The sequence below is a fragment of the Asparagus officinalis genome, chromosome 8 (genome assembly GCF_001876935.1).
Source record: "Asparagus officinalis chromosome 8, Aspof.V1, whole genome shotgun sequence".
Classification (NCBI taxonomy): domain Eukaryota; kingdom Viridiplantae; phylum Streptophyta; class Magnoliopsida; order Asparagales; family Asparagaceae; genus Asparagus; species Asparagus officinalis.
Genome location: NC_033801.1, coordinates 2,069,249 through 2,093,510, shown reverse-complemented (window position 1 = coordinate 2,093,510; position 24,262 = coordinate 2,069,249). Strand labels below are relative to the sequence as shown.

Below are 24,262 nucleotides of genomic sequence, written 5' to 3'. Positions count from 1 at the left end.
TTAACGACCTTTGATTTTTTTAGTAGTCACCTGTCTCTTCGCAGTGTGGATTTGGCAGTGTTGCTACTTTCTCTTTTGTTCGTTTAAATTCTCAAGTAATTTACTTTTTGACATTATGTTAACTTTATGTGCATGCCAATGCAGTGCGTGGTATGATGTACTATAGGAGGGCACTTATGCTGCAAAGCTATTTGGAGAAGAGATATCTTGGAGGTATTCTTCTTCTTGCTGCATTAGGCTTCAATTCTCTTGCTTTTTCGATTGACCCATTTATATGGATTAATAATTAGATTAATACTAGCAGGACTAGAAGATAATTATTCTGGAGCAGATTATATAAATACAGAGGGATTTATGTTATCTTCAGAAACCCGTGCTCAAGCTGATCTTAAATTTACCTATGTGGTGTCGTGCCAAATTTATGGTCAACAGAAACAGAAGAAAGCTCCAGAAGCAGCTGATATTTCTCTTCTAATGCAGAGGTTATATTTATTTGAGTAGATTAAACTTTAATGCTTTGTAGTGTATGTTCAATGGTTTGAATCTAAGTAGAACTTTGTCTTTATATAAATGTAAGTAAGATGTTCTGAGGTATAACATGCATGTAATGCTTTTGAAGGAGAAAAATATTTATGTGATAAAACAAACCGAATAGGTCTGTTTTCATCCTGCATGATGCATACATATGGGCTCAGCCATTGTCTTTAGTTGGCTGTATCACATGTGAAATGTGATAATTTATAGTTTTTAATGCAGTGATTTGATCAGCTAGGACACATGGTATCTTTTTTCCATAACCTTTTATATGTTTTATTTGCATTTGACTCATAAGTATGGATAGAATATTCAATATACACAAGTAAACATGTACAGATTATAGATTGAATATGGAATTTTTTAATGACGAGCGGATTGGATATTTAGGTTGGGCTCTGTTCGGGCCGGCCAACTGCAAGGCTGTTTCTTTAAAATGGTTTCTTTGACATCTTGGGAACCTTTTATTTATTACAGAAACGATCAATTGTGTCGAATATCATATCCTTTAGAAGGGATATCTAGCCTATATTTTTGGTTTTCAGTGAAAAATGAGATCCATTTTGCATATTAAAATATGTGAAACAGTTTATTGCTGCTTTTCCCTTTGCCCCGTGTAATTATTTTAAGTGTGTTGCCATGTTTGAGGCGCGTCATCTCTATTTGGTCACCTTGCTTGCCTAATATGAATTAGTGGTAAACATGCCTTTTTGTGTCTTATGATGAGAAGCTTCAGTAACTACTTTAAATATATGAGCTCATCCATTTAATTATTATATTTCACATCCAATTTCCTTTTAGTTTTTTCATTTATTAGTTTATAAATATTACTGTAGTATTGATATTGGTATTGGCTCTTGTTTTTTCACTTGTTCTTATTCTTGTACCTTCTTTGTACCATTACTGACTCCTGTTCCTTGTTTTTCTTTTCCCTTTTTCTTCTTTTTTATCTTGTTAATCGTCAGAAATGAGGCTCTTCGTATTGCTTTTATACATATTGAAGAAAGTACAACACAAGACGGGAAAGTGTTGCAAGAATTCTATTCCAAGCTTGTTAAGGCTGATGTTCATGGAAAAGATCAGGTATACACTTGCTTCCTTGGCAATAGAGTTCTGCTTTCTGTAATAGAATTTGTTTAATCTTTTATGGCCTGATATTCTTGAAGGTTGTCTGTTGAATGTGTTCTGTGGTCCCTTGGTATGCAGGAAATATATTCTATTAAGCTTCCTGGGAACCCTAAGCTTGGGGAGGGGAAACCTGAGAACCAAAATCATGCTATAATTTTCACTCGCGGAGATGCTATCCAAACTATTGACATGAATCAGGTTGCTTGATATTTTGTATATTGTTATTCATCATATAATTCTTCTAGATCATTTTAATATGGCAAACTAACAAAATTTGATGCAGGAATTTGTTCTGGAAATAAATGGTTTAACTGTTTGCCAAATCATCTACTCTGTGTGTGTACATGAGCATAGTTTTATCTAAATATTTTATATTTCCTTCTTCTGTAAATTTGCTATTAATTCTTTTTTGCTGCTTGTCCTGTATATTTTCTTATATATGAATGCAATACCCCATATCAAATATCTGCTGCTCCTTCTCCTTTTAGGGTATTTCTTTCTCTAGTAAAATTTGTGAGGATTGTTCCTGGGTTTAATCGGCTACTGTAACGCTAATGTGCAATTTATAGAAAATTACAAATAAACTTTGGACACTTTTCAGAGTTAACCTTAATCCTTATTGTTGCTATTTATGTCATGCCTTCATCTATTCTTTTGCTTTTGTGCATGTTAAAATTGATAAGTGTTTGCATAGGAAGAAAAGGTTATATATGACCACTGCAACAGGCTTAGAGAAAAGAGTCTGCATTTGAAGACAATAAAATCCCCAAAATTAGGATTTAAACATAGCAGATATGAACTGTGTATTAAAACAAAATTTTTTATTGCTATGATAAAAAGTGAAGAAGGTGCTACTTCGGAAAGTCAGCGTGGGTGAAAATTCAATAAGCTTTGAAACGTGCCTCACTTCCAATCTTTTCTTGTATTTGCAAAAGGAATTGGGTTTTGGGAAGTCGTCCACACACCAGAATTATAGGATAGTGACATGTCAGATGTAGAAAGCAATGTGTGAAGGAATTTGACATCCCTTTTTAAAAACAATTTTGAAAAAACTATAGACTACTATTTTTTCCTATCTCAATTTAAAGTCCTGTAACATCATATTACAACATCAAGTTTCAGGCCCTTTTAAGTCTTCCTCAAAAGACATGATTTGAGTAATAAAAAAAACTACTACCGTCCCAATTTTGTTTTATTTCACAACTGCTAATCAAGCTTTAGATTAGAGGAAAAGTTGATTTTCTAGAAGTGGCTATTTATTTTTATTATTTTTCATCTAATATTGATTTGGTTCAGCTATAGGGAACAATCCTAACTTCAGAATTCTAATGTGATATTTTACGTGCCACTCCTCGGCCAAAATGATCATTAGTTTGGTGAGAACAATATCATATTTGTATATACTGTTTTTTCGAGTAAAATGAAGAGAAATACGTATTCAAATTAAAGAAAATGTGGGTATGGACACCAGGCCAGTTATTTTAATTAAGATAAGCGGACTGTGCTTTGTCTTCCTCGGCAGCTAGGCTGCCTTTTTTTACTTCAGTGGAGTGGCTTTACCGCCCTATTCGCTTAAGGATACCTTAGATAATAAGCAACATTGACACCCACCACATGTCACAAGGATGGTTGCAAGGTTCAGATGTGGCACTGGCACCCACGGTCTTGGGTTTGAATCCCATCTATAAACATTGGGCTGGTCTGAATTTAGATGGGGTCCATGACCCTGGGGTTTGCATTTTCAAGGGGGTTGAACCCGGGTTTGCTCCTGGTCTTGGGCGACCTGACCAAGTAGTTCCTCGTTAACAAAAAGAAAAGCAGCAGTCAAAAGTATAATTCCTTTTCTATTCGGTAATTAGACAGTGGATCGTAGCGTTTAGGCCACTGGTTAACTACTTTTTATTATATTTAATCTGCAGGAGAAGTTGTTGCCTGGATGAAATTCTGCATGAGATTATTCTTTGTCTTTCTTGGTCTCATTATGGAACAAACAAATTGTCCATAAAACCTCTATATCATCTAACATTCATTCATCATCTAGCATAATCTCTTGAGCTTATTTTTTCTCTTTAATGTTCCCCACTTGATATACCAATTTCAATTTATATATCAGTGATTATGTGTATTGAAATTGATAAAGATGACTCATTTGACTAGGATAATTATCTTGAAGAAGCTATGAAAATGAGAAATCTTCTTGAAGAATTTCGGGGCAATCATGGTCTTCGTCCTCCTACAATTCTTGGTGTTCGGGAGCATGTCTTTACAGGAAGGTCTGCCTTGGGTTTCTCCCTTCAGTGATGCATGTCCTTTCATGAATCTTCTCTTTAACTCCCTTTTCCACCTTTCACAGTGTGTCATCATTAGCATGGTTTATGTCGAATCAGGAAACAAGCTTTGTTACCTTGGGTCAACGCGTGTTGGCATATCCTCTGAAGTGAGTTAATTATTAATCTCTGATACTTACATTTCGTTGTTAACATACCTTATCTCAAATATTTAGTTTAGGAATCATCTTTACATTTCTCTTTCTGTTCAGATTGTTATAGTAAGAGATTAATTTGTAATTTTATAAAAAGAGGTGAACTTATTTTCATTTTTCATTAGAGTAATAGTTGGACATTGGCATATCCTTCAAGGTGAGTTTAAACCTCTGATGCTTACATTCCATTGATAGCATACCTTCTCCCAATTATTAGTGTTTGAATCATCTTTCAATTATTTTTTCGTCTTCACAATGTTATAGCCCAAAATTACTTTATATTTTGACAACAAAATGTGAACTTATCTAGACCGGAGACAATGATGGATCCAAATGGTGCCTTGGGGCCATGTGCCCCTGCATATGTCAAAATTTTTTGAGCATGGGCTCTGTTTTTCATTAGTGACCCCATTCAATTATGCAAGGTTCCGCCAATCATTTTAATTTTTAGCCAATGTTCAAGCCAAATTTATTTAAGCTTAACTTATTTCAACCCATATTTATTTCATCAATCCATGTGAAAATGTAAATGATCATGTACTAATATGAAAGTGATAATGAAAAGTTCTGTATTAAAATATTTGTGATTATTGTATAAATAAGTATTTCTACCTTTAGAAATTTCATTATATAAGGTATTAATTTATATGTATAATTATATTTGTGCGCCCATAAGGAAAAAATTTCTGGATCCGTCCCTGAATTTAGAGTTCTGTTTGATATTCTAGGTCGCAAAACTCTGAGCAACTTTCACATGATTCTAGTGCTGAACTTATAACTAATATTATATATATAGTCCATATATATTATAACCGGTATATATATAATATAGTTATTACGTATATTACTATATCATATTATATATATATTCTCCTATATTCCGTTTTGGTGACCATGATTCAGTCATTCGATATTTCCTATGTGGATCTTTACCGACTATATCTATATTACTACTATTACCTATATATACTGATATATATAGTATATATTACTATATATATTTAATATATATACTGATATAACTATAGATTATCTAATCCCTATGGTTCATGTTTTGGTGGACACTGATGTGATAAGTAATTGGATATTTCCTATTGATCTCGATTGGGCCAACCTAATTCTTTGTCAAGGTATTGATTCTTGCTAAATAAATTTTATCCAAGACTTATTTTACCGATTATTTGATAGTGGGTTCTTACATGATAAGGATTTTAGCAGGGTTGATATATTTGAGTTTTTCTTGTGGTCTCAGTTGGTAATGCATTTATGGTATTGGTATTGTTAGTTCGATCAAGCTTACCATCGAAATAAATTGTAGTAGTTCGCTTAGATTCTTTAATCTATTTAATGTTAAGCTCTTTTTCATGGTGGAATTTGTGATTTTGGATTGAGAGTGGATTGCAACGCTATGGATTTTAGACACGGGTGATAGATTTATGCTTTCCTTGGGACCTCATTAAAGATTTGTGACAATTTTAACTGATAAAAGTTTTGACCTCACGTTTATTAATTGTCAAATAAATGTAATTATCCACTTCTGCTTTTCCCCCCTATCTTTACCCTCCCTGCCATAGTGGTGTTTGTAAGAGACTTTGCATGTGAATGGATTTTGATACAAGATTTTAGATAGATTTGCGGTTCCCTGAGAACCTAATTAATTATACATTTAACAAATATCATCATTCAATCATGATGTTTTTGGATGTTTTGATATAGAATTTAGCCTTTTAGCTTGTGCATGCAATCAAACTCTGGATATGTTATGCATATATTCAATTTTCTTCTTCATTCTTCCTCTTTTATGCAGTAAGTCATGTAAGTATTAATAATATGGTTGTATCTGTGCAAGCTGGTATATTGTGTCGGTGAGCATATCACAGGGCAAATAATGTGGCATAAAGAAGACTTAGTTGATATTTTAAAATCATTGCTTACTGCAAGATGATTACTGTAATTATATAAGCAGTCTAGTGTGGTCCAGATCCATTATGGTGAAGAAGGGTTTTGCTTTCATCAAATAGAGGGATGAAGGATTTGTTCTAGTGTAGTACTTCCTGTAATTACTAGTAGTTTTACCCAAAATTTTGTTTAATGGGTTTGTGATTGAATCAATTTCAGATTTGATGCATTGTTTGAGCCAAAATACACTTGGTTACCAACTGTTGGGTGCTATAATTATTTTTGGTAATGAAGCCAATTGGCTACTTGGCTCTGCTACAATGTGTGGAAGCAAGTTCTATCTGGCTCCTGGCAATTCTAAGATGGATGATGTATCCCTTACAATCAATCTGTCATCTTTCTCTTTCCCCTTTTTCTATACTTATCGCCGAGTTTAGGATTGGGTGGAGGATGACAATTGGTGTTCTAAGATTATGACCAGCTCACTTCTTATCGGTTTTTTCCTTAACTAGTAATCCAACACTAGCCCTCACTTCTTATCCATTGCTTCCTTAACTAGTAATCCAACACTAGCCATGGTAGTTTCAAATTTAGTTTGAATGTCGATCATATATTTCTTTTCAATATGCAATTGAGTGTTGCAAAGCATAACCCTTTTGCGGGGAAAAACTTGGATGATGGCGGCAAAGTTGTGCTACAACATGGTTTGATGAGTGTGTTTCACTATCAATCAGGTATACCTCATGTTTGTGGTGAACATACCTCTAGCAATAAGAAATTGCAAAGTCATGTCACTTCACTATATTGTAGATATTAGCCACCTTCATCTTCGTAGTACGAGGACACACATGCGGAGGCAACTTCTCTGGTTTAATAATAGCATCACTTTCAGATGCTGCTTTAGTTGTTATCTAACTCTTATTTGCCCCTCATCCTTCGTACGTCGAAGCAAGTCTATTTAGTTTGTGTTAGTTAGATTTCTTCTTTGATTTTCTTTGTAAGCTGCTAGCAGCTTTATGGCATTCTGTTTACATATATTCCAATTTGATCAGGTTAAAGCTAGTAATAAAAATGTTATTCAATTTCTTTTTATTCACATACAAATCCTCATGTATTTTTCCATCCTGACCATGCAAGTGCCTATGTCTACCCTTTTGCAGGGTTCGTATGCACTATGGACATCCTGATGTTTTTGATAGGATATTTCACATAACAAGAGGTGGCATAAGTAAGGCATCTCGTGTAATTAATATCAGTGAAGACATATATGCAGGTTTGTGTAAGCTAAATTGTGGTGATTCCTTAATTTTTATAATTTGTAGACTTTTTACTTTTCTTTGTATTAGACTATTAGAGTTCTTTCCTCTACACCAAAACATCGAATTTGTGGTGAGGGTTGAGTGAGAGAATATTTAATGACAAGCTAGTCATATAAAATGGTTGTGCAATTAAGCTATGCAAATAATCCCAAGCTCCAAGGTCAAAAAGCTTGCTCTATAATGTGATTGCCATGCCACTGTCATACCATCTCCTTGTTGCAACTCCAAGTTATGATTGTGATTGTGGTTGATATAGGCAAGGGAGTATCTTGCCCTTCTTCTCCTTCAATCTTAATTTTATTTGTTGGCATCTCAAGAAAGTTTGTTTTGGTTATTACTTTTGCAACTATTGATGCCAATTGCCAAGTGGTGGTATTGCAAATAGATAACACTTCATCTGGAATACAAGCTCGTCAAAGTTTCACGTCAATAATTATATCGTTCTACCAGTTTTAAGTATTGTTTTTTTATTGTTGCTTCATACCTTTCCCAACTCTTGATGCCGAGGATTGGTATTTTCAAAAGATAACGCTTCACCCTGAATTCATGCTCTTCAAAGTTACGCTTAAATTATATTCTTCTCCCAATTTTCCCAACCTCCTGTCAAATTTCTGGTTTTTTTAAATTAACTTCAAAGTATTGCAATCATCATTATTTGATTTACTATTATCCTTACCACCTCCCTGACTCAATTCAGTTCCCTACTATTATTAACAAAACCAAGAAAAGTTCATCCATATAGAGAAACAAAGACATCATTAACATATTCTCAGTGGCTTTATATAATTTTTTTTGTGATTTATGTCAAAATAAAGTTAATATATATTCCTTAGCAGACCAATCTTGGTTTAAAGATTGATACGAAAACTACATTGTTTTCAATGAGGCACTATTTTCTTTCTTGAGCTCATATGAGATATTGTTGTTATTCGAAAGTTGTCCAGTAGAAATCATCGCCACAATGTTGTCGTAGGCGCGCGCACACACACACACACACACAATACTGTTGTCTGAGGGACACGGTCACATTATATGAAGCGTCATCATTACATTATCTTCCATTGCTGCAGCTTTCCCAATCATTATCCTACTGGATAGTTCCCCTTTTATGAGGCTAGAAGGAGACATCATATTGTATTATTTCTTTTATTTATTTTTTTCCTTTTCTTCTTTTCTTTGCTCCTTTTCTATTTCTTGGGATTCTTCTTCATCTGTTTTCTTCTGAATTTTCTTCTTGTTTAATCTTTTTGGTCTCCTGAATTCGTTTTTTGGCCCATTATGTAATCCACCCTCTAGTTTGCAGGTATATCTTCTAGGAATGTTTGAATAATTGGATTACAAATGTTTAATGAATTTAATTGATAGGTTATCTGCAGAATTATAAGTTGCATTAAAATAAGGCAATGGGGTCTTCTGAGAAATGCTTTTTCTTTGTTTGAGGTTTCATCTGAATCTCCATTTTATTTAATTATATTTTGCAGGATTCAATTCCACATTGAGGCAGGGTAATATCACACATCACGAGTATATCCAGGTTTTATCTATTTAAACCTCGAAACAAGTGAGTGGTAGACTTTGTGGTTATATGTTATTGAGATATTGTGAAAACTTGCTGTCATGTAGGTAGGAAAGGGAAGAGATGTTGGTTTGAATCAGATTGCACTCTTTGAGGGTAAAGTTGCTGGTGGAAATGGGGAACAAGTCCTAAGTAGAGATATATATCGAATTGGGCAGCTTTTTGACTTCTTTAGGATGTTATCTTTCTACTTCACGACTGTTGGTTTCTACGTGTGCACAATGGTCTGCTTTTTTCTCTATATTTATTTTCTTTATCATATGATTTTCTTGGTGAGCTATTTGTTATATGAAAATTTCCATTTATGCAGATGACTGTGCTTACAGTGTACATTTTCTTATATGGAAGGGTTTACCTGGTAAGTTCAATACTCATACTCAGGTGCTGCTACGATGTACGACACCCACTTCACACGCGCGCACGCGCACACGACACACACCCACCCACTCCCTCCTTACTTTGTGTGCATGCGGGTATGTGCAGGTTACTTGTAACTTGGTGCTTAGTTTGCCTTTGTCCTTTTGTTAACACATACAAAAACAAAGAACTGGTGACAGAATTTGATGATTAGGTGTTATAGCATCTTATATTTATGCCGAAACTTCTAACGTCAGTTGATTGAAAATGTACAGGCACTATCTGGGCTTGACTCTGCAATTTCACGTGAAGCTAAGTTGTTGGGGAACACTGCATTAGATACTGCTTTGAATGCTCAGTTCTTGGTCCAAATTGGCATTTTCACCGCAGTTCCAATGATAATGGGTTTCATACTTGAGCTAGGTCTCTTGAAGGTCAGCTTGTTGTGTACTTGTGAATTCTATGTTTGTAACTTGTATTTTCTTTCAAGTATTATTTGCATACCATATTTCTGCAACTATATTTGTTGTTCTTCATGCCTTAAGTGGGAATGAGTGATAACTGAAATAATAAGTAATGTGTTTGTTTCTTATTGCTATGATCAATCCACATGGTACTGTTTGTGGTGAGCAATAATTCATGGTTACCATGCACCTAACTGGTGTCCAGTTTAGTGGCAATTCATTTTGATGTTTATTTTGGGGTTTTTAATGGGTCATATTGGTTATTGTTTCTATGTCTTTGGTACTTGAATAATTTAATAGATTGGATCTTTTTGAGACATTTATTTTCTATCGTAATACCCTATTCTTTTATGTTAGAAGAGGAGGTTCTTAGTATTTTTAGCATCAGTCATCATATTCGCTATACATGCAGCTTTTTAACTTTTAAATACATATGCTTTTAATCGACAATGAGTTTATGGCGTTTGTTTATTGAGTTTAAGTTTAACAATGTACCCTTATAATAATTTTTGAAATTACCTGTAAGCTTTTATTTTATTATGTTTAAGATTTTTATGTTACACGTGAACTTGTCTGTAACAAAATTGATGTCATTTCTTTTCAATGAGCTTACATTCACACAAAAGCTTTTAATAGCTACCCGTATGAAAAAAGTTTAGTCCTCCACAGAAGGTACGTGTACATGCACACACACACACTCTACATGAGGGTAAATGCACGTATTGTAGCTTGGTATAATCTGTACCTCTGAAATGTTTTCTTTTATTCCAACTTTCTTCTTTACTTGTTAATTAGTCATTTTTGGTTCAACAAAAGCGCTAACCTGGACCTGGACTTCGAAATGTCTCTTTGATGCAAAAAAAAACCCTCGCCTAGACTTGAATTTGGGACTTTCTCTAACCCAGTCGCATCCCTGAACCACTTGAGCCAGGCAGCAGTGTAGTATCAGATACTTATTATGTTAGCTTTTCTATTTGATTGTTAACATGGTGTGTATATATATATATTTTTTCAGGCAATTTTTAGTTTTATTACCATGCAACTCCAGTTGTGTGCTGTATTCTTCACATTTTCCCTTGGGACCCGAACACATTATTTCGGCAGGACAATCCTTCATGGAGGTGCAAGTGTATGTGAATTCCATCTTAGAACTGATGTATTAAGTGGTGTGATTTGTTTCACAAATATGTGACATTGGTGTTATACTTTGACAGTACAAGGCGACGGGTAGAGGCTTTGTTGTTCGCCACATTAAGTTTGCAGAGAACTATAGATTATACTCACGAAGTCATTTTGTGAAGGCGTAAGTGCTTAGTGAATCTCAGTTGCCAATTATCTACCTTATCTTCCTTTTGAAACCTTCTCCAGTTTTAGTGCTTACAGCCAATTGGTTACCCTTATTGCAGACTAGAGGTTGGACTTCTTCTCATTGTCTACATAGCATATGGCTACACAGAAAACGGTGCATATTCTTTTGTTCTCCTTACAATCAGTAGTTGGTTTTTGGTTATATCATGGCTCTTTGCACCATATATCTTCAACCCCTCTGGATTTGAATGGCAGAAGTAAGTTTCCTTATATATCTAGTTTTCATGCCAGTTACCATTCTATGGTTTTTTGTCAGTTTTTCGTGCATGATACTGTCTTTCTCAGTCTTTACGTTTTGTTTGTAATTACCTCTCTAACTTTTTATTTAGTACTATTATTTGATGTGTAAATGCTAGGGTTGTTGAAGATTTTGATGATTGGACTAGCTGGCTTCTTTACAAGGGAGGGGTAGGAATTAAAGGAGATAATAGCTGGGAATCTTGGTGGGATGAAGAGCAGGTACTTTTTTCTTTACTATGTTACCTCTATGATGTCATCTGTAAAGCTGTCCGTTACTTTGTGGTCCTAAACTCTCAACCTCACTTTCTGACTTTTTTTTAAGTTGATAATTTGGACTATTTACCTGTCTTACAATTTTCTGATAGTATTGGACCAAACTTGGTAGTGGTTGCTGGATAGAATTAGTTTATTTTGTTTCATTTTTTGGACCCAGTAGAGATTGAATTCCTGCCAGAAGTCAGACTTTGTGTGGTATGGGATCAAACAGAATGCTAGCAATCTAGAGGGATTACATCTATGATCTGAACCTTGAGCAATTCGTTAGAGGATAAATTTCACAAACTACCATGAACTTTGGGGATCATGCACAAAACAACCATAATTTTTTATTTAAAACCACTATGATTCATTACCATGACGGTTAGGGTAAGTTGTCACATATGCTGAAGCACGTGTGTTATGGTGATTTTAGTCGCCAAATGGTGGCCCTTTGCCAGCAACGGACATGTCCCCCTACATGCACTGCTCAAATCGAATTGACGATCAGGACCGTCAAGATCCTGACCTAGCCTACTCGCCGAGTCAATATCTCCTTAGGTCGACTCGAAGGGCGTTACTTATCGGTCCTTTTGTCGAAGACGACTCGCTACGAGCCCACTTGATCGGTTATTCAACACCTCGCGGGGTCGACTCGAAAGACGTTACTTCTCGACACCCCTCACTACAAGCCAAAAGACGACTTCAACCTCGAACCCCCCATCCCCCACTAACAGCACGTTTGCGTCATATGAAATGCTTGGTAGGCGCCATCCCGACACTATTTATGACACATCGGACCACGAAGGCTTCGTGCGCCGCCCATCGCATCTCATTAATGGCGAAATGACGCCCATCACACAGCCGATCCACGACCGACACCTGTAAAGTAGATGCTGACCTAGCGCTTAGGCTCGGCCAAAAAGACTAGACTACCCCTCTTGCTTGGTTATTAAAAAGAAAACAATTGCAAATGCAAGGGGAGGCAATTTCTCAGCATTTTTCTCCATTCTGCTGCATTTTTCTCATATTCCTATTCAAACACCTAGCTGACTTGATCGTTGGAGGAACAACGAGGGAATCAGTCTCCATCCTCTTACGAGTTATTACGCGTGCAGGGACGAACAACCCAACTCCAAATCGGATATTCGGAAAAGCGAGCGGCCCACATATCAACCTAATCTCTATATACCTTCTCTTTTAACTGTGTGATTTAAACCATCAACAACGTGATATATTTTGGACAATTTTCTCGTTATGTACTTCATCTCTCTTCTATATTCCCCTCTTGCCTGCCATCTTGTAATTTCATGGGTAGTTTGACATTTTGTCTAAACACTTTGTGCTGCTAGCAACAAATTCCAAGGAATGAGTGTTTACACACTTAAATGTTTTGTTCAAAGGAAAAGTGGATACATTTTAGGATGTAAACAATATCCGTATTAAATTTGTAAGGGTTAGGAGATTAGGGCTTAATAAAACTATCATCTAGAATACTTCACAAACCTGGGGAATTAAAAAAAAAGAACTTGATGGATAGAGAAGTTGGGTATTTTTTTCGCACTTTCAAACTTCTATGGTAGTTTTCTCTAATTGTTTATGGTAGTCTTGTGCAAGACCCTCCAAGGTTCATAATAGTTTTTGTGATTTACCCATCTTAAATGCAAAATACACATCTTTTCTACTCTTCGATAACCATTTACTAATGATTAATTAAAGATGAGCTTGTCAACTGTGCCAGTAAATGCTATTCTTACTGACCCAAAATCTTCCAGAACCTTCTGTATTGCTCCAATGCTATTCTTAGTTTTTCATAGTTTATCTGGTTGGGACACATACCTGTCTCCTTTACATCTCTTATGTGCTCGTTTATTCCTGAGACCATTTCTTTATTGACATGAATCTAGAGCATTGGAGTTAACACATACAATAAAATATTCATGTGTATGTTGTCTATCTTGTTGCTAGTTAAAAATATTATTTGATTGATAGCTCTATCACATAATTTTTTCCTATTCCTTTTTTGAGCATCATTTTATCAATAAGATTTCATTTTGGGCTGCTGGTTATATTTTTGCTTCGCTGTAATTCATTGTTGCAACTACGTTTAGTTCGATCTGTATTACTCTTTTGTTCTCGTGGATGTTTGGTGGGTTGCACTCTTGTTGCATGGTCTACCTTCCTGCAAAATATCTTGTTAATTTGAGATGTTCATTGATTAATAGCTCTATCACAACCCATTCCTTTACGAGCATGCTTTCCTCACTAATGACATGCAGGCATGTGTTTTATTTTTGTTTGCTGGTTATATTTTTGCTTCACTGTAATTTCTTCTTGCAATTATATTGTATTCGATTTGCAGTATGCTTTTTTCTCATGGATGTTTGCTAGGCTGCACTTTAGTTGCATATGTCTACCTTCCTGCAAATTTCATTCTGATCTTGTACCTTGTTTCTTTCTTACATCTGTCGAACATTTGTAACTAGTCTGTTGTTGTGGAGATCAGACTGGTCATTTTAGTGAAGATAGTTGGTCTTTAGGTGGTGGCATCTTTGTTTAGCAATTGTGTTTTATTCAGTCGGATGGTTACAATGACCTAAATATATGCTTCTGCCCTGTGTTTTGCTTTCGGTCTGACATAGGAATAGTAAGAGTTGAATACATTTATACTGCACCTCAAACATTAAAACATTTTAACTGTTTTATAAGTTTGGGGGTTCTCATGCCTTTATGCTTTGCACGTTGTATATGCAGGTCCATATCCATACATTGAGGGGCCGCATCTTGGAGACTATTCTAAGTCTCAGATTTTTCATATTCCAATATGGGATTGTATACAAGCTCAATCTCACTGGAAACGATACTTCAATTGCGGTACTTTAGCCTCTTTTCATTACTTTTTATGTTTTTTCCTGGAATAGCTGATTCATTTGTACAGCCTGTGCAGTGTGCGCGCGCTCATTTTATCTAAACAATATCTACTTTTGCTAAGAACTAAATTTAGTTATAAGCATGATCTTATGAAAATTCATGCGTCTACATGATCTTATGAAAATTCATGCTTCTACATGCTGGTCTTGTGCTGTAAGTCAAAAGCAGTTATTTTGCATAGAAAATTCATTGATACTGAAGGCAGATACAAGCATGTACTCTTCATGGTTTGTCTCCTGCACGGATCATCATTCTAAAAAAAAAGAAAAAAACAATAAAATAATAATAATAATAATAATAATAATAATAATAATAATAATAATATAGAACTTCCTATTCATATTCTTCAAGTTTATTATCTACTTCATTAGATGTGGTAGATCCTTCAGCGTGAGAAATCAATATGCATCATCGTTATAGTTCCATCACTGAAAATTGTCCATGAAAGGAAAATTCATTGTGAGCGACCAAATTGTTTTGGTATCACTAAATGTTTATTTTGTTGAAACTATAAGTATGCTAATTGATACATAAGTCTTTGAATATCACAAGTCTGAATGTCATTCACTCAGTTTAGGAAATAAATTTTTGGTGTTTTATTTTACGACATCAGAACTGCAAAATGAAAATTTGATGTCCAACCTTCTAATTGGTTCCTTGTTTAGCCAGGATGAAAATTTAGACTTTTAAATTTGTAATTAATGAATATCCTATAGCCAGTGTTTTAAACAATCTTTTTATGGAGACATGCAGTACAGCCCTTCCAATAGTTTATTCTTTACCTTGAACAAAATGATCTTGATGGTACAACAGTTTTATTTGCGGAGTTAATTTTTACTTTGCACCACTTTCGTCATATATGTGCTTAAATTAATGGCTGCTCCATTTTCACTCCAGATTTATGGTTTTTCATGGGCTGTGCTGTTTGGACTTGTACTTATATTTAAGGTTAGTATGTCATCTCCCTCCATTTTGCTGGAAGACAACATTTCTCGTCACTTTCCTCCTTTTCTTAAAGATTAACTTGTTGAATGTGCAGATCTTCACATTTAGTCCCAAAAAATCAACCAATTTCCAGCTTATGATGCGATTCATACAGGGAGTTGCCTCACTAAGCATTATTGCAGCAGTGGTTTTGATTGTTGCATTTACAAGGCTTTCGATTACTGATTTGTTTGCTAGTGTTTTGGCATTCATTCCTACCGTCTGGGCCATTCTATGTGTAAGTTTATTATTCTGAACAGATTCACCTTATTTACTGATTATAATAATATCTGTCTTAAGGAAATAATTAAAGACTCATCGTGAATGTAAGAGCATCCTTACAATTCATCAAAGGGTTGCATATGTGATAAAATAAACCATCAGTTTTTTATTACTATTTAACAATATGAACTAGAAGTAGAAGTTTTTACTTCTGAATAATACACGTACGAACAATGTAAGATCAGCCTTCAGTCATCTGATTTATTATACCATTGCTTATGCATCATGACTACTGTAAAGGGTGTCACCATCATGTTATGAACTCTAGTTTTGGTTTTTGTAGCCGACATAAAAACACAACCATAAGTCCGTACACAACACGCCTGTCCTGTTTAGATTTGGTTTTTCTTAATTCTTCATTTTCCTCGACTAAAGATCCATCCATCACCTTTGGAATGTAAGAAGATATGTACCTGGTCTACTTTCGTGCAAATGGAGTTTAGTCCAAACCTTTAGAAACGTGCCAGATCTACTATTTGGGTTCGAGGACTGCAGGTTGTTAAAATGATAATAAACACTTGAAAAATAATCCGCTCCTTATCTGATTTTGCATTCCTATTTTGACGAATATGGGTATGTTGTACCCATCGCATTTGTATAGAGATGCAATATGCTCAATACTTTGGAACTTCCCCAACCAAATGATTGTCATAAATTTTACTTGATTCTCGTATTTTTACAAAAATATTTGTCATAATTTACTATTTATCTCGTGGTTCTGGTTATGATGCCTATTTTCCTACTCTTTGTCTTGTTGCATAACCTTGACAGCTTTCCATCACATGGAAGAGATTTGTCAGAAAGTTGGGTTTGTGGCACTCAGTGCGAGAAATTGCTCGCATGTATGATGCTGGCATGGGTGTGGTGATATTTGTGCCTATAGCGGTACTAGCGTGGTTCCCCTTTGTTTCGACTTTCCAGTCTCGCCTTCTATTTAATCAAGCTTTTAGTCGAGGACTGGAGATATCCCTCATTCTTGCTGGAAACAAAGCTAACGTCGAGACCTAAAGCGTCCGATTCTTCTGATGGTACTAATTTGGATGGTACGAATAGAGAGGAGGCATGATTGTAGAGTTGTATAGCAATTACTTGCGTTTCACAAGATTTTTTTTTTTTTGTGTGTGAATATCATTTTGCAGTATTAGTGACGTAGGCTTCTTAGGTTTTCCAAGTACCTCGGGGACTGCTGCTTGTTTGAGTAATTGAAGTATCTGCATCAGTCTAATGTATAACGTTGAGGTTCATCTATTTCTGATAAGTAGTTTACTTGATAGTTTTCATTTGCACATTAAATTATTCCTTTGTGGATTCAAATATTATGTGATCAACTACGGAACAATCACTGTATCCGCAGTCAATGGAGAATTTTGTCTTGTAGAGTTGTAGTTGGCCTTGTCAAGTGGAGGAGTATACGTTTTATTTAATCTCACGTAGGGCTCGATGAGTTTCTCTGAATATAATTCAGCATGGAATCTGTTGTCACACGCGTGGTGCTTGCTTTGACTTCTCCTTTGTTATGAAAGCCTAAAGGTTCGTATTTACTACCGTTACTTACGGTTGTCTATTTTCGATTTTCCTTCAGTTCGGGACCCTCCTATCATTGAATGTGAAGAGCAAAGTCGCGATGTTTGCTCAACGTTTCCACAATGCTTGGAAAAGTATCCCTGGTAGAAATAATTTTTTTTATTTTTTTCCTTCCGCCTGTATTAGGAATATATTAGTAGTTTGATAATAAGTGTGCTAGGGTACATGCCCACTGCTATAGTTGATTCAGGCGATCGAAAATTGAAAGTAACATGGTTGATACTTCTTTTTGGGGGGGTGGGTAAATAAATTACACTCGAATACCTTTCGCGTACCCAATGATGTTCGTAAAACCCCCCCTCACACTCGGAGGCCCTCGCTTTTGTTCCCTTGGTCTCTTGATGACATCCGATCATCATTCTAACCGCATTACGTGATCAGGGTGGTGGGGTCTGATAGAAGTGAAACGACAAGCAAATATGACACGGCAAAGACATAATTGATATTCATTTGATATCTCACCCGTACACGCGCAATCAAAGACAAATCTACTAATCTCTCTCCCATGTGTGCGGGTGGAAGGTCCGGGTTTAAATTCCAACTAGTTTCAGGCCCGTGCGATACACGGATTTATTTAATATACAAAAAATAATATAGCAAAAAAAATACAAACAGTTCAAACAGTTTACGAAGCGTCTTGTTTGGAAAATTGAAAAGGCAGGGAGAGTTAGTTCAAATTTCAAGGAGAACTTTTTATTTTTTATTTTTTATTTTAAATTTAATATGGAGAACTTTTGTAGAAACTTGACAAGTGGCACTTGCAAGAAGATAGCAATTGATATGTTTGCCAAGTGTTGTTTAAAATGGTATTGGCTATTTTTGCCAAGTGTTATTTTTGCCAAGTGGTGAATTGAAGGGTAACAACTTTTAGTAATAGTAAGTATATAGATGGACCCGCACATTAATTGGGCCCGATCGTTTTCTTATTGTCTTTGGGGGGCTACCTACCAAATGAAGCCAAACCTGATGGTGGTGGACTTCGAATCTGTACGCATCTTTTCCATATTAGTGTTAGCCTCGTCACCCCTCTCAAACCAAATGTATTCTGCTGTCTTTACTAAAATATATTCTGCTACAATTAATAATAATTGGTTTTTTTTTTCTACATTAGTCCCAATTGTTATTATAAGTTATTTCAATTTAGTCATTTAAATTATCAAAATTGCTATTACCTTCTCTAGTTCTTATAAAGTGGTTTCGAGTTGATCATCCGATCAGGAGCAAGTGTAGCAAGATTAAATAATCGAGTGGGGAGGGGGTCGTAGCAATTTCAATGATCTGGGCGACTAATATTAAAGATCTAAAATTAACTAATATGACTAATATGGGGAAGCACAAAGAATACATTTCTTCAAGTATTTAAATACGAAGCGCTGGTGCTCCTCTCTCTCTCTCATACACAGCAAGGAAGAGAGAAAGGTGGGAGCTTTTTGGGTTTCTGGTAAACTTCGTGCCCCTTCTTTATTCGTCTATTTTGGGTTTCTGGCAATTTCAATGATTTGTGCCCTTCTGGGCTTATGGATTGATTATTAGTTTTTTTAAAAAAAATTCTATCATTAGATCAAATGCTTGGAACAAGGGATAGTTCCTATATCAATTCATTTTCAGTTTTTTGGTGTGGGGATCCTTGGATTGAACGACAAACTACACCCTTTTGTTTAGTTTTCTCAAAGAGATTAGAGTAATGCCAACTACCCACTAGTTGTTTTGTTCTTCTGAAGGCTTTAGAAGTTTGAAATTTCTTTTTTTGGGGGATTTTTTTGCTTCTTTTTTTTTTTTTTTTGCATCTACTGATGCTTGACGATGGATGATAATTTTACTATTTCCACCATCATACCCATGTTTAGTTATCCATCTAGATTGCTTTTAAACGTGAGAGGATGGAGGAAATGATAAAGAGTTAGCTTAGTTATATCGGCAGTTGTGCTTAGTCCAAGATTGATGGATCAGATGTCCGATTGGATAATCAAGTAGGTTGGGTTTCATATATTTGATTAAGAGCACTGCTATTGCCTAAGCCAGATCATTATGCAATAGGAGGGGGACACCTCACATGTCCCCTCACTTGGTCTCATATTTTGGATCCTTAAGGCATTTTATCTTATTATTATTATTTTCCCTCTCAACTATAGGGCATGTTTCTATTAGTTAAATGATGTCCGTACTGGTTTCCTAACCCCCACAACTGCGAATTATGAAATTTGTTAAACATATTGGTTACATCTTTCATGGCAGTTTCTGTGATATTTTGCGCGGGTGAAAGTTGCTAGTTTAGTGTAAATCGGATATGGTCAGCAGGGTTGGTCTCCTGCGTTATCCGTGATTCTGTCTCGCTACACTTTGAACTGGTTAGAGCTACTTTTGCGCTGCAGATAAATGATCATATTTTAATAGATTTAACGCCACAAAGAAAAGTGTTGAAAAAAGGGGTAAAGTGGGGAAAGAAGCAAAATGTTGCCCATAACTAACATCTTAAGCCGCTAAGGTTTTCTCATCCATAACCTCTCAATATCAGAAAGTAGCTAAATTACTTGACTGGCAGAACAATGGAGGGGTTGACGAGCCACGCTAATTATGACTTAATATCCAGTATTAGCCTTGCTGTCAACATAGACGCAAAACATTTTTCTATTTTTTTCTAAAGTTTCAGATAGATTGAGAGGTTTACCTTCTCTTGTTTTATACTTACCATACTTACCACCTCTTGATATGCATGAGATATTTAAGACGCATGGTTTGGATCATCAATTCTTGAAGTACTTGCATTGTTATTTTCCTAGGTTCATTCTTGCTAAGCAAATAAGTTCTTGCCATTGCCTAGTTTAGAAGCAAATAAGTCCTTGCAATTGCCTAGTTTAGCTTATCATGCCACCAGACTATTTATTTGCCTAGTTCTTTTTTTTTTTTTTTGATATTACATCTAATTTTATGACCATTTTTTGTTAAGCATAGCATCAGAGTTGCGAAATTCACTCCTTAATTTTGGTGTCATAGATGGAAAACGTAGCTAAGGACTTGACTGCCGGAACAATTGGAGGAGCGGCTCAGCTTGTAGCTGGGCACCCCTTTGACACTATCAAAGTCATGCTCCAGAGCCAGCCGGTCCCACTTCCTGGACAAATCCCAAAGTATTCGGGTGCTATAGATGCCGTAAAGAAAACAGTAGCTGGTGAAGGTGCTAAGGGATTGTACAAAGGGATGGGAGCTCCACTTGCTACTGTGGCTGTCTTCAATGCAGTTCTCTTTTCGGTGAGAGGGCAGATGGAGTCGTTGTTGAGGTCTGAGCCTGGTGCTGTTCTCTCGGCGAAGGAACAAGTGGTTTGCGGTGCTGGGGCTGGAGTTGCAGTTTCTTTTCTTGCTTGTCCAACTGAATTGATAAAGTGCAGGTTTGTGTCTAGAAAATAAATGTGGTCATTTGCAAACATTTTTTTTGGCCTGTAAGCCCAAAGTTTTAACCCCATATTTTAAACATATTCGCTTCTAACTTCACTCAAACCAAAATGCCCTACTTAAATATTTTTAACCCACTGTGTATTTCAGCAGTTTATAGCATTTTAAATTAGAGTTAATGTGGTATAATCTGGGGTGAAGTGTTACTATCTAAAAATGATGGGGTATAATATGAAGACTTAAAAGGGATTTTGTTTAGTATTTCTCAATTAATACCAGAAACAAGCATGCAACTTCCCTTAACTGCTTTGTTCCATCTGCCTTCACGTTTTAAGGAATTATGCCTCATCTTATGTAGACATTAGGAACACATAATTCCATTTTGTGAGCCATCGTTGTATGGAGACCAGATTGATCTCCTTATCATATGGCCCTTATGAGATACAGCTTGTTGAGCTCTTCATAGAAACTGACACCTCCAAGCAGCATTACTTTCTCTTTTCTAAATTCTCAATGTTTGATCCACCAAAAGCTGAGGTTTACTGTCAAGGAGTTATGTCTTATAGGCTAAAATTGTGGTTTATAGGCCATGAAATAGCAAATTTTGAATATGCTTAGTTAATTGTCATTTGGTCGAAATGAACAAAAATGGACAAAAACAGTTGGTTAACAAATGAAAGTTGTGAATTTTAAAGTGTGATACTCATTCATTATTAGGCCAAAATAAACAAAAATTAACAAAAATTAACAAAAATTAACAAAAATTAACAAAAATTGTGGATTATAGCTCATAAAAGATGAAGAATTTTAAGGACATGTAATTCAGAGCCATTGGGTCGAAACACATGAAAAAGCACAAAAAAACACTAGTTAAAGCCCTTGAGAGTCGCAAAATTTGAAGAGTACATCTAATTAATTGTCATTAGGTCAAAACAGACAAAGTCCATGAAAGTTGTGAATTTTGAAGTGTACACCTAATTAATTGTCATTAGGTCAAAATAGACAAAAGTGGACAAATTTTATGGGTTAAACCCCATGAAAATTATGAAATTTGAGGTACATATACTTATTAGTCATTGGTAAAAGAACAAAAATTGACAAAAATCGTTAAGTATAGCCCAAGAAAATTGTTATTAAAAAAAAGAAAACTTAATTGTCTTTGGGTCGAAACAAACAAAAATTGACAAAGATGGTAGGTATAAGCCGATGAAAGTTGATAATTTTAAAGTTAGTACAATTACTTGCCATTGGGATAAAACAAAAAAAAATTGTCAAAATCATAGGTTATGACCTATAAAAAATTATAAATTTTGAAGTAGTCAAAATTAGTTATCATCAGGTACAATAAATGATTATGAACAAAAATTGTGGGTGCCCATGAAAAGCACGACAACTAAAGTTTGAATAATTAATTGCTATTAGGTTAAAATGAATAAAAATGGACAAAATTATGGACTATAGCTCATGAGAATCATAACTTTCGAGGTACACATACTTATTTGTCATTGGGTCAATGAACAAAACTTGACAAAACTCGTGGGCCTATAGCCCATGATAATCACGATTTTTGAAGTGCGCGTACTTATTTATCATTGAATCAAAGAACAAAAAGTGACAAAAAATATGGATTATAGCCCATGAAAATTGTGATCTTCGATGAGAAAATTTAATTGTCATTGGGTCGAAACTGATGAAAATAAATTAAAATTGGGTTGTAACTAATGAAAATTGCAATCGTCTAGCAGGTTGAATGCCGGTTTGGTTTCTTTCATCATAATGTTACTACAAGAATTTTTTTAAAAAAGTCTTGAGCACAGGAAAAGAATTGTTTGCATTCCTTAGCCATTTCATTATGTATGTTAATCACCATTCACTATATTCTCTAAATCTTTGGCAATCCCCAGATGATTAGCATCCGGAATATTTAGCTGAGAAAGAATTTCCCATACTTTAGAGAATTCTTGGATGTTCATTTTATTCATGCACGGACATCCCTAAACTTTTGATGGCATTTTACGACTTATGAGAAATATTATCTCCCCTTTTGTGTAATTTTTACGAGATTGGTAGGATGCCTCCAATTCCAACTAATATAGTGACAGGAAATTTCTCCCTATTCGTAGGCGGTGCACATTCTGGGGAATATGAGTCATATATTCATGGTTCTCCCCATCATTTTCTTTGCTTTAAAAAAAATGTTTATGGAAAGTTTTGTTTGTGTGTTGAATGTTGTAGTAATACTTCCCATGACATTAAGTGTGAAGTTTAATTATGAAGACCAATATTTCCTTCGCTATTCCTTAAAGAGAACAGAAATTATTTAGACATTTTGCATATATAGTATTTGTTTCCAAGTATTACACTTCACCGATCTGCAAGTACCTTAGAAAATGTTGGTGAAACATTTGAACTCACATGTTCCCACATTACATAACATTAAAGTTGTTTTTTCTTTTGTTAATCACATTTATTGAGTCTGGCCTAAACTTATCTTTCCTGTATTTATTCTTCCCTTTGAGAACATGTCTTAGCACATCTTAATATTAACTACATTCTCCTTCCACTGTCAAACAGGTTACAAGCACAAAATGCCTTGTTATCAGAATCCACCTCCTCAACCACTACACTAAAATACCGAGGCCCAATGGATGTTGCAAAACACGTCCTAAAATCCGAAGGTGGCCTCAGAGGTCTCTTTACAGGCCTTGGCCCAACCTTAGCCCGTGAAGTCCCTGGAAACGCTGTCGTCTTTGGCGTCTATGAAGCCTTAAAGCAATATCTCGCTGGAGGAACCAACACCTCCGAGCTTAGCAAAGGTTCTTTAGTTTTGGCCGGAGGCTTAGCTGGAGCTTCCTTCTGGCTAACGGTTTATCCAACCGATGTTGTTAAGAGCGTAATTCAGGTTGATGATTACAAGAATCCAAAGTTTTCAGGCTCGATCGATGCCTTCAAGAAAATTTTCGCGTCGCAAGGGATCAAGGGTCTTTATAAAGGGTTTAGTCCTGCTATGGCTAGAAGTGTTCCTGCTAATGCAGCTTGTTTCTTGGTTTATGAGATGGTGAGGTCTAACTTAGGATGATATGGATCCTAGGCTTCATATTATTTTTTCAACATTACATGAATTTATTCCCAATACGGTTGCAAAATATTCTTGATATACTTTTAGTCTTTTCTAATACTATTCCTCCAGATTATTGGTAACATTTTGATCATGTTATTGTTGTTACTCTGAGTATCTTGCATTCAGCTTCTATGTCTGTTGTGCTTAATTTGGTGTTTCCAAAGATGAGAAATCTCTGTTAGAGATCAAGCAAATTAAATGAGAGTCATTATTTGTTGGTGCTTACAGAACTGGAGGGAAAAAAATATAGTGACGTTACTGTTTTAATCGCTGTAAATAATTATATAACCACCTCATAAATACAGGGGCAAAAAAGTAATGCTTACCTATAAAACAGAAGAAATTTGC

General features: G+C 35.4%; 2 protein-coding genes across 2 annotated transcripts in view; both read left to right on the top strand.

Annotated features, from left to right (window-relative positions):
- The window catches only part of LOC109822875 (callose synthase 10-like), a 51,177-nt gene extending 34,072 nt beyond the window's left edge, over positions 1-17,105 (top strand). The window contains 19 exon segments of the mRNA XM_020389135.1: positions 145-213; positions 305-482; positions 1,500-1,617; positions 1,741-1,860; positions 3,820-3,935; positions 4,016-4,099; positions 7,204-7,316; positions 8,844-8,896; positions 8,986-9,162; positions 9,249-9,296; positions 9,571-9,729; positions 10,775-10,888; positions 10,974-11,062; positions 11,166-11,324; positions 11,484-11,586; positions 14,377-14,496; positions 15,451-15,501; positions 15,593-15,775; positions 16,591-17,105. Of these exon segments, the coding sequence (XP_020244724.1) occupies positions 145-213; positions 305-482; positions 1,500-1,617; positions 1,741-1,860; positions 3,820-3,935; positions 4,016-4,099; positions 7,204-7,316; positions 8,844-8,896; positions 8,986-9,162; positions 9,249-9,296; positions 9,571-9,729; positions 10,775-10,888; positions 10,974-11,062; positions 11,166-11,324; positions 11,484-11,586; positions 14,377-14,496; positions 15,451-15,501; positions 15,593-15,775; positions 16,591-16,827 (2,291 nt within the window). The 3' untranslated portion in view covers positions 16,828-17,105.
- On the top strand, positions 18,576-23,996 carry LOC109822874 (mitochondrial carnitine/acylcarnitine carrier-like protein). Its single transcript, XM_020389134.1, has 3 exons — positions 18,576-18,844; positions 20,398-20,789; positions 23,368-23,996. Exons 2-3 carry the CDS (start codon positions 20,398-20,400, stop codon positions 23,870-23,872), a joined length of 897 nt encoding a protein of 298 aa, XP_020244723.1. The 5' UTR covers positions 18,576-18,844; the 3' UTR covers positions 23,873-23,996.